We start from the raw sequence: 13,474 nt of genomic DNA on the forward strand, positions 1-13,474 counted from the left end.
GGAAAACATGAAAAGATGAGACTTGGAAATTTTAAGAACATGTAGCATGAATAGATGAAAACTAAGACCCATGCACCCGACACATGACATGAATACATGGAAAACAACTTTCTCCCCCTTTTTGTCACGAATTAACAAAGGAAGCTCAATCAACTAAAGTAAGATCATAAACCACACAAGCAATGATATGATGATGTAAATATCAGGAACATGCAAGAAGGAAATAAGAAGCAAACAGTGCATAGCAACATGCAAAACAACTATAGCCAATCTCCCTTACCATACAAATCAAAGTGTTCATGCTAACAAACTCTTGTAATGATAAACCAAACCCCCCCTTACTAAAAGCAACCACAAACACTGTACTGAAAACAATGAACAAGAAGAAAAAAAATGACAAAAAATAATATAGTGGAGAAAGAAAGGAATTTCAGATTTGTACCTTAAAACACACAAGATTATCCAAGAAGCACAATTACTGGAAAACACAATGTGCACAGTCTGTAGAAGATTCCTCATAAAAGAAAGTGATACATCATGTGAAAAGCATAAATCCCATGATAAAAGTGTGTATGTGACTCTTGGAGTTCGACAAACACAAGATTCAAATCCTAGTAGTGATCTGATAGCTGGACCTCCGGTATGAGAATCTAAGCACAACAAAGGAAAGTCAAACCACTAGGAATCAAGGGGTATTTGGTGAGTAAAAGCGGAGGCTTCCCCTCAATCAATGAATCCCTTTTTTTTCTTTCTTTTTCACTTTTTTTTCTTTTCTTTCTTTTTTTCTTTCATTTGCACACTCATTGGTGGCTAACACGCTCAAGAGTACAGAAACCAAACTAGAGAAGCATGGATATAATAAGGATAGTCTGGTTGGTGACTCTGAGGTAGCCTTTTCCTCATGGTTGGAGTCCAAAGAACAGAGGGGAAAGCCGTGGAGATGCAAAAAGATGGAAGATGGTTAAGAGACTCAACATCACCCATGATGTGCTAGTATAGGTCAATTCCTCTAGAAAAGAAAAAGATCAATGCCGAAAGTCCATAGAGAAATATGATCACTAAGGTGGAAGACTCCAAAATTTGCTAATCCAAGAGTGTGTACAAAATAAGATATACTAATCAAAGAACACACACTCCAAAAAGAGTAATGACCACAGAAAGCACACACATATTAACATGTAATGGATATTCTCATCAATTCCAATATGCACCAAGGACTACTCAAAAATTTCAAGCTTGCAAAACCATACTAAGAAAATCTTTTTGAGATTTCTTTTTTTTTTTTCTAAATAAAGCAAGACATAAAACGAACAAGCACACATTTTTTTTCCCTAAACAAAGCAAGTCAGAGAACGAACACGCACACACTAAATGACTCAAAAAAAAAAACATACAAAAACCCAAAAACTAAAACTAATAAACAAATTAACACAAGTCAAGTTTTCTCACCCAAACCGTTTTAGTATGAACAAAGTTGTGAGAATGGCGGTTCTTGGGTGGTGTCTGGACATTGTGGTTCCCTTCCCTTTCAATGGGAACCTGTCTTGACATGGTTTCCAACTTCCTATTTCTAGGTTTAGGCAAATACAAACTCGCTCCATGTTCGGTCTCAAGCAAATCAAAATAACGAGATCTAATATGACCATTAACCTCATTACCACCAATGAAGTGTCTCCTACCGCACGAGATATTGGAATTTCTTCCATCTCTATGAGACACTGTCCCATGCAACTCAAAACAATAAGAGCGAATATGACCATACTTACTACAATAATAACATAAAAACAGGGTGTACAAGATGTACCTTCTTTTCTTTGGCCTTACCAACTCTAGGAAGATTGAGAAATCCATCCTCATGTTGAATTTTTTGTTCTCCCTTTCCTTGAGTTCTTGTATCATGAGATGTGGAAGCACTCTGTTTTTGCTCTTTCTTACCACCAAAGCCAATGCCACTCTTGTCAGAACAAATTTGTTGAGACCCAATGATATTGTCCAAAAGTCTTTGATCCTCTGTTCCAAAGACCAATGGTAGCCATAGCACACTTGAGTTCTTCCTCTTTCTTGATCATTAGTTCTTCCAAAGCAACTTGAGACATCTCGAGAGTTTCAATTTTTTCTTCATATGTTGCATAGATTTGTTGTAGCTCATTCCTCTCTGTCTCACAAGTCAAGAGTTTTGCACAAAGAGCTTGTCGATCATTAGAAATCTTAAGGACATCATTTCTAGCCTCAGAAATCTCTTTCTTTAATTTGACATTCTCACTTTCACATGCTTTGAGTTTCGTAGTGAGTTTGTCATTCAATTTGGATAAGTTAAGAGATTCCTTATACAACTTTTGATATGCTTACTGAAGTTCTTCATCTTCACTCCCCGAGGATTCATCATCAGTGGCATTTTCAATCGGGCTCTTCGGATACTCTATTCGTCCATCAGTTTCAGAAGCTACCATGAAAGCAAGGAATTGTTTGTGTCCCTCTTCACCTTGATCTTCATTATCACTTTCATCTTTATCAGATTCTGATTCATCATCCCAAGTGATAGCGAGGGCTTTCTTCTTCCTCAAACAAGTGGGGCATTCTTGAGCAAAGTGGCCAAATCCTTGGCATTCATAGCATTGGACTCTTTCAGAGTTCCTTTGTATCTTTCATTTCTCCTTCTTGGCTATAGAATTAATTTTGAGTTTATCTTTACCTTTGGATTTATGAGTATGAGTAGAGTCTAAAAGATTAGGATTCTTTTTCAAAAAAGATTTTTTAAATTGTTTTATAAAAGCATCCGTAATCTTGGAATCTATCTCACAGTCCTCATTAGAATCTACTCCAACTCTATGAGTACTACTAAAAGCAATAACATCTTTTTGTTTTTTTATTGAAATTCCTATGTACCTCATAACTTTGGAGATTTCCAACCAAATGATCTAGCTTGAGGTTATCAACATCTTGAGCCTCCTCAATAGCCGTAACTTTTGGTTGGAACCAATCAGGCAAGGACCTCAAAATTTTTCCTACAATCTTGGATTCCGGTATTTTTTCACCTTAATTGAAGCTGGAATTTACAATGTCACTCAAATTCGCATAGAATTCATCAAAAATCTCACTATCTTTCATTGAAATGTTTTCGAAACTAGACGTGAGCCTTTGAAGTTTTGAGCATTTAACAGAAGGAGTGCCCTCATGAATAGCCTGTAAGATATCTCAAGCCTCTTTTGCGACTTCACAATTACAAATACAACTAAACTCTTCAGGTGTGACAGCGCAAAAAAGAGAATTGATAGCTTTACTATTCCAGCTACTATTTTGGTAATCAATTGTGTCCCATTTATCAATTGGTTTGGGGAAAGTTACTCCATCAACAGTAATCGCTGGTTCGGTCCACCCATACATGACAGATTGCCAAACTTTTTCATCAATAGATTTCAAAAACGATCTCATCCGAGCTTTCCAAAAAGAATAATTGGATCTGTCAAGTGGGGGTGGTCGAACCATAGAATTTCCCTTACGTATTGAATTCATTATCACAAATCAAACAAGATCTCGCTCAAAAGTTTTAAAAAAACAAATGAGCGACCTGCTCTGATACCAATTGAATAATCTAGAAATCCGCTAGATATTGATTTGTGATTATGTATCAATTTTAAGCAATAAAACAATCCCAATCAAACATTCAAGACACATCGACACAACAATTTTAACGTGGAAAAACCACAATTTGAGCGCCTCCAACTATGATAAAAAAAACCACGGGCAACAGCCACAAAACAATCCACTAAGAAGATATAAAGGAATTACACAGGTATACTCTCAATTACCTAGCGAATCAACGCCCGAATTGAACCAACCCCTATGTGTCTCTTCCAGCCCCGTCTTCACCTCAGAATTGTCTTGACCATGAGCCACTCCAAAATCCACCAAAGTTTCAGGCTCGAATTCTTCAGAATCCACCGAAGAACAACTCTTTCTTTTGTATAGAATGAACAAACAAACCTTTGATGTATTCTTTTTAACCCGTGAGTTGAATACTCAATTAAACATCAAAGAAAACTAGCAAAATATCCCCAGATATAAACCTTAATAACCAAAAAGAAGATCTGGAGAAGTTATCTTAGATTTGGAGCAGCATGCGAATTTATAGAATTTGAAATCGCGAGGTCTGCTTGAGCATGGGAATGGACGTTCGAGCGGGGACACTATATGACGTGTTCCAAACCAGGATGTACGCTCGAGCGGGGAAATGGACGCTCGAGCGTGAAAACACGAATCACAGTATATTTGCAGACTCACCAAACTTCTGGAACTCAACATTCTCCGCTCGAGCAAACAGGCAACTTTGAATGCATTTTTGCATTTTGCTTTAGGGGCGCTGCCCCTTGAGCCCGCCTGGGCGCTGCCCCAGACCCGCCAAGGAGCGCTGCCCCTGGACCCCCGCGAGCTGACCGGGCAGCTCGATTCCCGTCATAATCAGCGAAGTGGCAATCTTGAAAGAATTAAACACCACAAACTTTTCTGCAAGGCACAATTCGGGTTGGATTCGCATCTAATAAACTCGTAGCCTCACTGAAATAAAAGTGCGAAAAACAAGTACAACTGAAATGAGTTTTGTCAGACGGGATTGCCAAGAATAAAACCTAACACACTTCTTCTCCTCCTCATCCTTCTCATCTCACCGCCGGCATCGATCACGAAGAGGAAGAGAGAGCTAGGGTTCACAATGTCGATCGCGATGGTTCAGATCTCCTCATTCTCATCTCACCGCCGGCGTTGATCGTAAAGAGGGGGAGAGAGCTTGGGTTCACGCTATCAATCGCGATGGTTCAAATCGCGATGAAGAGTGATCGCAGAACAAAAGGGAGAGAGAGAGAAGAGACAGAGCTGTTCGCTGTAAATCACCTGGGTTTGCCAGAAATCGCTTGGGTTTGCCAGAAATCGCCTCTCCCGTTTGTGTGTGAGAGAAAAAAATGAGTGTTCGTGGTTTATATACATAGCACATTTGTAATTAGCATGAATTGGGAAGGACATTTAAGTCATTTTTCCTTGGAGGGATCAGTTGCGCGCTTAAGCTCAATTTATAAGCACCCTTGGAGCAACTTTCAGATTTAAGCCGAAAATGGCTTAAATTAAGCTATAATATGTGCCTTATAAGTTGTACCAAACACACCAACATAGCTTAATTTAAGCCAAAAGTTGATTTAAGATAAAAAAAAAAAAGTTTTACCAAACAGGCATAATAAATCAAAACAAAATACCACAAAAATTATAAATGAACATAAGTATTTTAAAAATTGTCACCAAAAAACTTTTGCAACAAGGCTTTGGCGACCCATTTCTTGTCTAGCAAAATGTTTGTGGTCTTCATGTCTCGGTGTATGAAACTAATGTTGCAGTCTTCACATCTCAGTGTATGAAACTGTGTTAGGGGCCCGTATAAAGATAGTCTAATCCGCGTGCAGCACCAATGAAAATATTGAGCCTTTGATCCCAAGTGAGACCAATTCCATCTCCTCCTATACTTATTTTGTAGAGATGATCAGCAAGGGTTCCATGGGCTATGTATTCGTAAACAAGAATCATCTCACTGCAGTCGTTGCAGTACCCGATAAGAGCGACAAGATGAGTGTACCAGAGCTGGGAAAGCATCTCTATCTCAGTCCAAAACTCATCAGCACCTTGGTTGGACTTTGGATTCAACCTCTTTATAGCGACAATTGTGGAACCATCGTCGATGTACCCTTTGTAAACTTTCCTGAATCCGCCACTCCAATAACCATTTGATCATCAAAGTTGTTAGTGGCAGATTGTATCTCAGCAAGTGAAAAGAACCGAGACAGTGACTCATATTGAATCTCACCTTTTCCCGTTGCATTCCGACCCAACATGTTTTTGCTCTTCTCAAAGATCATGATTCTGATCACCAAATGTAAGAGAGAAGAAAAAACAACCCAATAGAGGTTTTTTGGTGATGATGCAAATTTATGAGGAAGAAGATGGAGTAAAAGAGGGGATTATGATGGGCATGGCCTAGGAGGGCCCAACTCACGATTGTCTTGGGTTACCCAAACAGTCACTTGGTTAAAGCCCAACAAGTGAAGCCCAGCGGCAGGCCCAATAGTAAACTTGCACCGGTCCAGGCCTAGTGGCATTCAGACATGTGTTAGGTTGGGGGTTAGCCACGTGGCAGACAAAGATCCTGTAGAGTTATTGAACCTATACACCAAGCATTAAATGAGACTGTCAAAGCATTTAATGCAACAAGAGCTCTGGTTTTGGAACGTGATGAAACTACCATGGCCGACGGCGAGTAGGTTGCAGGCTTTTGGCCAATGAGACAATATGAATGGACAAAGAAATGATTAGTAAAGAGATATTGGAAGCTCCTGAGAAACGTTTTGATAACAAGTAATTCACTCTCTCTCTCTCTCTGCTCTCAACCTTCTCTCTAATATGTTATTTCAACTTCATTCATATCTAACTTGATCGTCGGAGGGTCCACATAGAGGTATCATCCATATTTTGGAGCCTTTCTATTGGACTTGTCGCAGGTGAGATTAGGAAGACAAAGGACAGCCAACTCGTGGAGTGCTTGGATTAGTCCGATCCATGTTGTTCGGACCAACTGCATTATCAAATTATGATTTGAGAGAATGAGAAATGGAATTGGTCCTTGTTCATGTTTTGAAGAACAAATATTAAGAAATTAGAATGAATGGGGTGTGGAAGGTTCAATGGGGTGAGATTGAAGAATTGGGATCCTCCCCTTGAGTCCCCTCCTTAATTCCCTCCTTGCAGGGGCTTTCGGGTCTACTTTGAGGCCCAGTTTTGATAATCCGAACCGTTAATATTTTTAGATTTATTTAGTATATCATACCTGTAAAAAATCAAATTGATCGAATATCATAAAGTATGTGTTCGGAAAATTGTTTATTAAAAAATAGTTTGTAGTCCCAATTTTCTGAACGCATACTTTCTGATATCCGATCAACTTGATTTTTTACAGGTATAATATACTGAATAAATCTAAAAATATAAACGGTTCGGATTATCAAAACTGGGCCTCAAAGTAGACCCGAAGGCCCCTACAAGGAGGGAATTAAGGAGGGGGCTCAAGGAGGGAATTAAGGAGGGGCCTCAAAGTAGACCCGAAGGCCTCATATTTTTTACAGGTATAATATACATACATTTCACCTAGTTTCACACACCTTTTCCCTTTCTCTTTCCAAATCCCTTCCCAAATCTCCCAACCAAACACAACATGAGAGTAGAGGGTGTTCCGAGTACTACAGGTGCAGGCAAGGAAGTAGATCTCCATCCACTTTGTTTACATGATGTGTTATATAGTAGATCTCCGGCCACTTTGTTTACATGATTTGTTATACTATTTAACAAACGGGAGGGGAATAGAAAGCTTATGCATCAAATCAATTTCATATGCTTTAATTTGTAGCTATGTTCCATGTTTGGTACTTGTTTGCTTATAACAAATGCTTAAGAATCCCCTATATACCGTGTTGCATATCAGTTGTGAACTTGTGATACACAAAACAAACGATAATGTAGTGGCTCACTACACAAGTGCTTTCCAGCAGTTCGATAAAAGGATGATGAAAAGGGGGACATTTATTGAAAATTTTGGATAAAAATTAACAATAATAGGGAGATTAAAAAAAATCTTGTTTTTATTCACTTCTCTCTCTTTATATTTTATGCATCTTCATAACATATACAAGCATAATACCCATACTATGCAAGGTCTTAAATAAATAATCAAAAATTAATTTTAAAATTAAACAATAACAAAAAAAAAAAAAAAATGAATGTACAGGAAAACAATTTAGAATCAAGTAAAATTAAGATTTTTTCTATTTTGAAAAGACTATTAAAAGATGTTTTCATGACAACTACACTTGGTTTTTTTGTTTGTTTGCTATCCTACCATCAATGATATGTTTTAATTATTAAATAAAAAAATATGTGTAATAATGCAAATGGTAAAACTTCAAGGCAAAAAAATAAAAAAAATTAACAAAACTGCATTTATGATAAAACATAAATACATTCCACTCTTGGAGTTTTGTAATTATAGTTTGCTTTATGTTAGAGTATACCTGATAGCATTGCAAATTATGTGTCAATTGCCAGTTACTATTCATAATTGTAGTTCAACAGACTATTGTTATGAAAAATATGAATCAGGTAGAACAAAGTGTAATGGAAGAATTGAAGTAAACCAGAATACTTTCTCCTGATCAGGAATCATACATCAATTTTGTGCACAAAGCAACATTGGTTAACAGGCCCTCTTATGGACCTAGGTGACAATTTGAGTAGACAGTCCCTTCATCTAGAAAATCAAAATCTACTTAAAATGAAGTTTCCATACCTCTCGGACATTTGAGGAACCATCTGCAACTTCAGAAACCAGGCTAGCTTCCATCACACCTGAGAAAGAGAACCATCTTATCAACACCCTATAGCATACAAATAGGCTGCACGCATCCTCAAGGCTGTGCTTGAATCATAGATTTGGGTAGATTTTTGGAAAAGGAAAGGAAAAAGGTAAGAAAAATGTGAATTTAATCTTTGAAATATATTATGCATGCAAATGGAATTCATGGATGTGCACATAAACAACATACGTATCAACACATTTAAAACATATTGATGTGGCTTCATGTACAACAAAAACTATATTCTAGAAATAAATTGCAGCATGTAGAATGGAAACATAAAATTAAACACCAATCTGAAGTCTGTTTTTGTGCATAGGTGTGTTAAAAATATGATCTTTTATTGATACAAAGAAACATATCCTAGTGAAATAAATGCATATATATATCTAATAAGGCTTACCATCCTTATCCACCACAGAGAGAAATCGCCTCGATCCACCTCCTACTCCAAAGTAATGCTTCTTCGCTGCCATGTAGACAACTCCATTCAGACGATTCAAGCACTGTAAATATAAAATTTTAGAGCCATGTAACAAGAACTTAATGATGTGGAAAGAATCAGAAACCAAAGAACAAGTTACCTTCTTTATAAGTTCATACAGATGAGGCAAAGCAGATATTGAGTAAACTGTCTCTGCCATAAGGATAACATCATAACCAACAGAGTGACCTAGCCCTGGGCTACAGTTGTGGTCCTTTTCGTTGGTATGTACATAAGGAAGAATTTGATGGACTTCACTCCAGTCACCGGCAAAGAAACGAAATTCTGCATCTGTATTCCACTCCCTCACATCTGTAGCCAAGGGTTGAGACTTCTTTAGAAGATTAGCATTTACATTAGGAATGGTCAGACATCGCAAGACCTCAGCATTAAAATCCTGGAAATGAATGACAGCAGCACCCTGATGGAACAAAACACAATGCTAAACCCACCAGATATTTTCGGGTACATAGTTCCAAGAACTAAATACCTAGAAAATGCAATAATTACCTCAAGGCCAGTGAAGATCCCAGGAAGTCCATGACCACATCCAAGCTAAAAACATCAAAATAAACTCAATCAGAATAGCAATAGAGACATCTATATCACTTCAAATTATTGATATTTTGCCCAGTTTATTATCTCCAGTGTTCTAGAATCACGCCTGAGTACACTAGTGATACATGGGCACTTCATAAAGGTGGACAAAGAATTACTTGCTGCTTACATTTTTCTCGACTTGGCAAATAAATTCCCCACTTAAATGTCCAAAATTTTAACCTAATCCCAATTTTGAAACCTCATACATGATATCTCAATTTTATGGTCTATTAAAACACAAAGAGACTAATGTAAGTGACTATAATTGGTCGGCAAAGTCAAAGTTTGGACCTATTGTGTCATGACACCTGAGAAAGGGGATGCTTAGGTTGGGCTGTAAATTGCAGCCCCAATATATATACATATATACAAAACTCCCAAAGCACCCCAAAAGTTGAAGCAAACATGAGCAGGTGCGATAATCCGTCAAAATTTTTAACCCCGTTAACGGTTTGGGGTAAAGTGAACTAATGTTAACAGTTTAAGGGAGTACTTGTTCAAATTGATAGTTCAGGAGGTAAATGACACTAGAGTGATAGTTTGAGGGGGCAAAGTAAATTTTCCCTAAAAATTATGGTTTACGTAAAACATGGGAGCTTTGCATTTTTCATAACTTATTTTATTTTGATCATTCTATAGAATTTTAATATTAGAAATAAGCCAGCAACCCTATATCCCAAATAACCAATTGTATGACACTAGAATAGAACAATACCCCCATAGTAACAAATACACCATTTTATGCATGTTGTACCCATTCTTCAGTCCAGATATCACATTTACATTATTATGACCCTGAACCATTGACATCAACATCCCAACACCAACAAATTAGCTTTCATAATCAATTCAAAACACAGGATTGCTTACATCAATGACATTATATTTAAGAAAATAGGACTAATATAACAAACAGCCACATTGCCATGTGGTAGACATCCAAAAAGACATGCAATGACAAAACATATGTAATGCATATGTATGACATTCAACGCAGAAAAGTTTCATTGTAGCCAAATTCATCTAAAACATGTTTATGCATCATAGCATTAGAGAATAGAGGTCACTTTAGTAATAGGAGCTCACCTCTAAAACCCGCTTTCCAGTGAATAATAATTGACCATCTTGGATCTCTGATTGCAGAGTTTTAACTAAATCGAGTGAACCTTCCCATAGTTTTAATCCCCCTACACCATAATTAAGCACATTATGCAAATCCTCAATATAAATCCTGCATATGTACATGTTTATAATAAAGTAAATCAAATTTCACAAAAGGATAATGTGAGGTAAAAATCTAGAGAATAAATTTCTTACATACCTTCCTATTTACCTGGGACCAAGTCAGAATTGGATAAATGGAAAACCTCCTGAGTACTCACCCTTCCCTACCAAAGATGAAACATTTGCTTTTCTTAGTCACTTCCTGTAATATATAGTTGACACCCACTATTCCAGTATTTGCTCTGTTTGGACACTCAGAAAATACACTAGAATCAAAACAATTTTAAAACTTTGAACCTCAGGATTTTCTGTTTTTGAATTTAGACGTCAGATTAGTATTCATTTCCTTGGAAACCCAAAACTAGAAAACTCAAGACTTCGGAATGCTATTTTCCTTGCGTTCATTTGCCCATAATTTCTCGGTAAACAAACGATGGGTTGAAAGGAATTACCTTGAGCAAAGTGCGTCCGCTCAAATTCACAGGGTCCACTGTATATGTGACAGATGAAACCTGTTCCAAATAAAAGATTAGATACATGCATATTATAAAGATGTATATATATATATAAAGAGGATTATGCAATGGAAATACCTCTGAGGGCAGAACTTCAAGGGAAAGAGGCGTGGGAGGGAGGGATTTTTCAGAAGAATCAAGAAACCCTAACCGTAATTGGGTTTTATCATCCGATGAAGAAGATGAAGAAGAAGAAGAGAAGAAAAGAAAGGAGTCGAGTCCTGATTGCTTTGCCGCCATGAAAGCCTTTTCTCTTCTTCAGCTGTGGGGTTTTGGTTGCACAGCTCATCAGACCTTGTGAGCTATGGGCCTACAGCTTTCGGAGCGGTTTTGTTTGTTCTTTGAGCCTGTTAGGCCCATCGTGTTTTTGGGGGTAAGGAACAATGCTTATTTATCATAAAATTAATATAAATTTTTTTATAAAATTATTTTATTTTATTTTATTATTATGTATGAAAATTATATAATTTTTTTTCATATTATCACTCAAAAAATTTGTTCATCATATAAATAAATTTGATAAAATCTTATTGACTCATGTATATTTATTTTTGAAATCTTAAACAAAAGATGCTTGGAAACATTACAAGAGTTGAGCATTACCTTACATAATTTTATAAAATTTTATTGATTCATATATATGTATTTTTATTTTTTGGGAAACACAGTACCATATGGATTTTATAATTAAAAAAGAAAATGATATAATTTTATGAGATTTTTTTTAAGGTTCCTAATATTATAATTTTAAGAGATAAAGGACACCACAAACTTTCATACTATCTCAAGTCCCTAAAAAACATGCGCTTCTTCCTTACAAAATTATTGGATCAAAATATTTTTGCATTTTAGTCTAACGTCTTTCACTTTTTGAAATTTTTCAAAAACTTAAAAATTCAATAACTTTTGATTTAGATGTCTATTTTCAACAAAAATAATATTTTTGGAATGCTCTCATTGAGATCTATCAAACAAGATCAATGATGAATATGAAATTTAGAAGGAAAAAAAAAAGACACAATTTCACTGAGTTAGAAATCAACATAAAAGTAAATTTCTCTAACTACATTTGCAAAGAAATTTCAAAAAAAGTCAAATATGTTAGAGAAAATCAACATACAAGCAAATTTCTCTAATTACATTTGTAGAGAAATTTCAGAGAAAATCAAACGTGTTAGAGAAAATTAATATACAAGTCAATTTCTTTGACTACATTGGCAGAGAAATTTTAGAGAAAATCAAATATGTTAGAGAAAATCAATATGTAAGTAAATTTCTCTGAATACATTTACAGAGAAATTTTAAAGAAAATCAACATGATAGAGAAATTTTCAGATTGCAAGTGTGTGATGACCAAAGAAGATCAACATGACAGACAAATTTCAGATATAGGCAAATTTTAGACAAATTTCCTTATGAAGAAAAATTCAAATTAATTTTACTTGGTATGAATTCAGAGAAATTTCAACAGGTCTTTCAAATTCTCTAGTATAGATCCAAAGAAATTTTGGGTATAGGTTTAGAGAATTACGTAGTATAAGTCTAGTGAAATTTCTTTGGTATAAGTCTAGAGAAATTTTAACAGGTTCTCCAAATTCTTTCAAATCCATGAGTTTATTGTTGTCCATAATCATCAACTTCTTATTCTTTAGCAAATAGATAAATGGCCTATCCTCATGATAGTAGATAAGGTAAATGGGGCAGACGTGGCTGGGAAGGTTGTGGAGGGAGGTTTTGAACTTAGCGTCGGAAACGTGGACAAGGTCGGCGGTGATGAAATGATTGCCAAAACAGAAGAAGGCGGAAGTGGCGGTGTCAAAGAATGAGGAGATGGTGGATTTAGATTTTAGGGTTTTGAAAGAGAAGATTGTGAGTTGGTGGAGAGTTCCAAATTTGTAGAGAAAGAGCTAAGAGAAGATAAATGGAAGGACGATGCTGAAGTGGGAGCCGGCAGCGACAATGAAGGGACTGTCGAAGCAGAAGGAGACGGAGGTGGTGGTATCGGAGAGTAAAGAAGTGGTGGATTTGAGTGTTAGGGTTTGGGAAGAGAAAGATCAGAAAGATGGATGAGAGAACAAGAAGAGAGACCCAACTATGTAGAGAGAGAAGAAATAAGAGTAAGGGTAAAGTTCGTATTTTTTTTTTGAATAAAATAGAAATAAAGAATGTAAGAGACCTTATCTAACAGAAATTTTTTTTGTGGATCTCTC

The 13,474-nt window shown here is 36.3% G+C and overlaps 1 protein-coding gene and 1 pseudogene across 5 annotated transcripts; both read right to left on the reverse strand.

Moving 5' to 3' along the window:
* Positions 1–5,897, reverse strand: part of LOC114264332 (receptor-like protein kinase FERONIA pseudogene) — a 29,121-nt pseudogene extending 23,224 nt beyond the window's left edge.
* Positions 5,898–8,203: 2,306 nt separating this feature from the next.
* Positions 8,204–11,627, reverse strand: LOC114264293 (uncharacterized). Of its 5 annotated transcripts, none has more exons than XM_082872734.1 (8): positions 11,343–11,627; positions 11,202–11,261; positions 10,859–10,913; positions 10,612–10,712; positions 9,436–9,480; positions 9,026–9,346; positions 8,845–8,947; positions 8,204–8,433 (listed from the first exon to the last, which is right to left on the reverse strand). In XM_082872734.1, exons 1-8 carry the CDS (start codon positions 11,502–11,504, stop codon positions 8,351–8,353), a joined length of 930 nt encoding a protein of 309 aa, XP_082728860.1. In that variant the 5' UTR covers positions 11,505–11,627; the 3' UTR covers positions 8,204–8,350. The 5 variants fall into 5 exon arrangements, with proteins under 5 accessions (XP_082728860.1, XP_082728861.1, XP_082728863.1 ...); XM_082872735.1 differs by having other exon boundaries at positions 9,026–9,322; positions 11,343–11,622; XM_082872737.1 differs by having other exon boundaries at positions 8,845–8,910; positions 11,343–11,622.
* Positions 11,628–13,474: the final 1,847 nt, after the last annotated feature.

This window comes from Camellia sinensis, chromosome 6, assembly GCF_055761805.1.
Source record: "Camellia sinensis isolate YWXY chromosome 6, ASM5576180v1, whole genome shotgun sequence".
Lineage (NCBI taxonomy): Eukaryota > Viridiplantae > Streptophyta > Magnoliopsida > Ericales > Theaceae > Camellia > Camellia sinensis.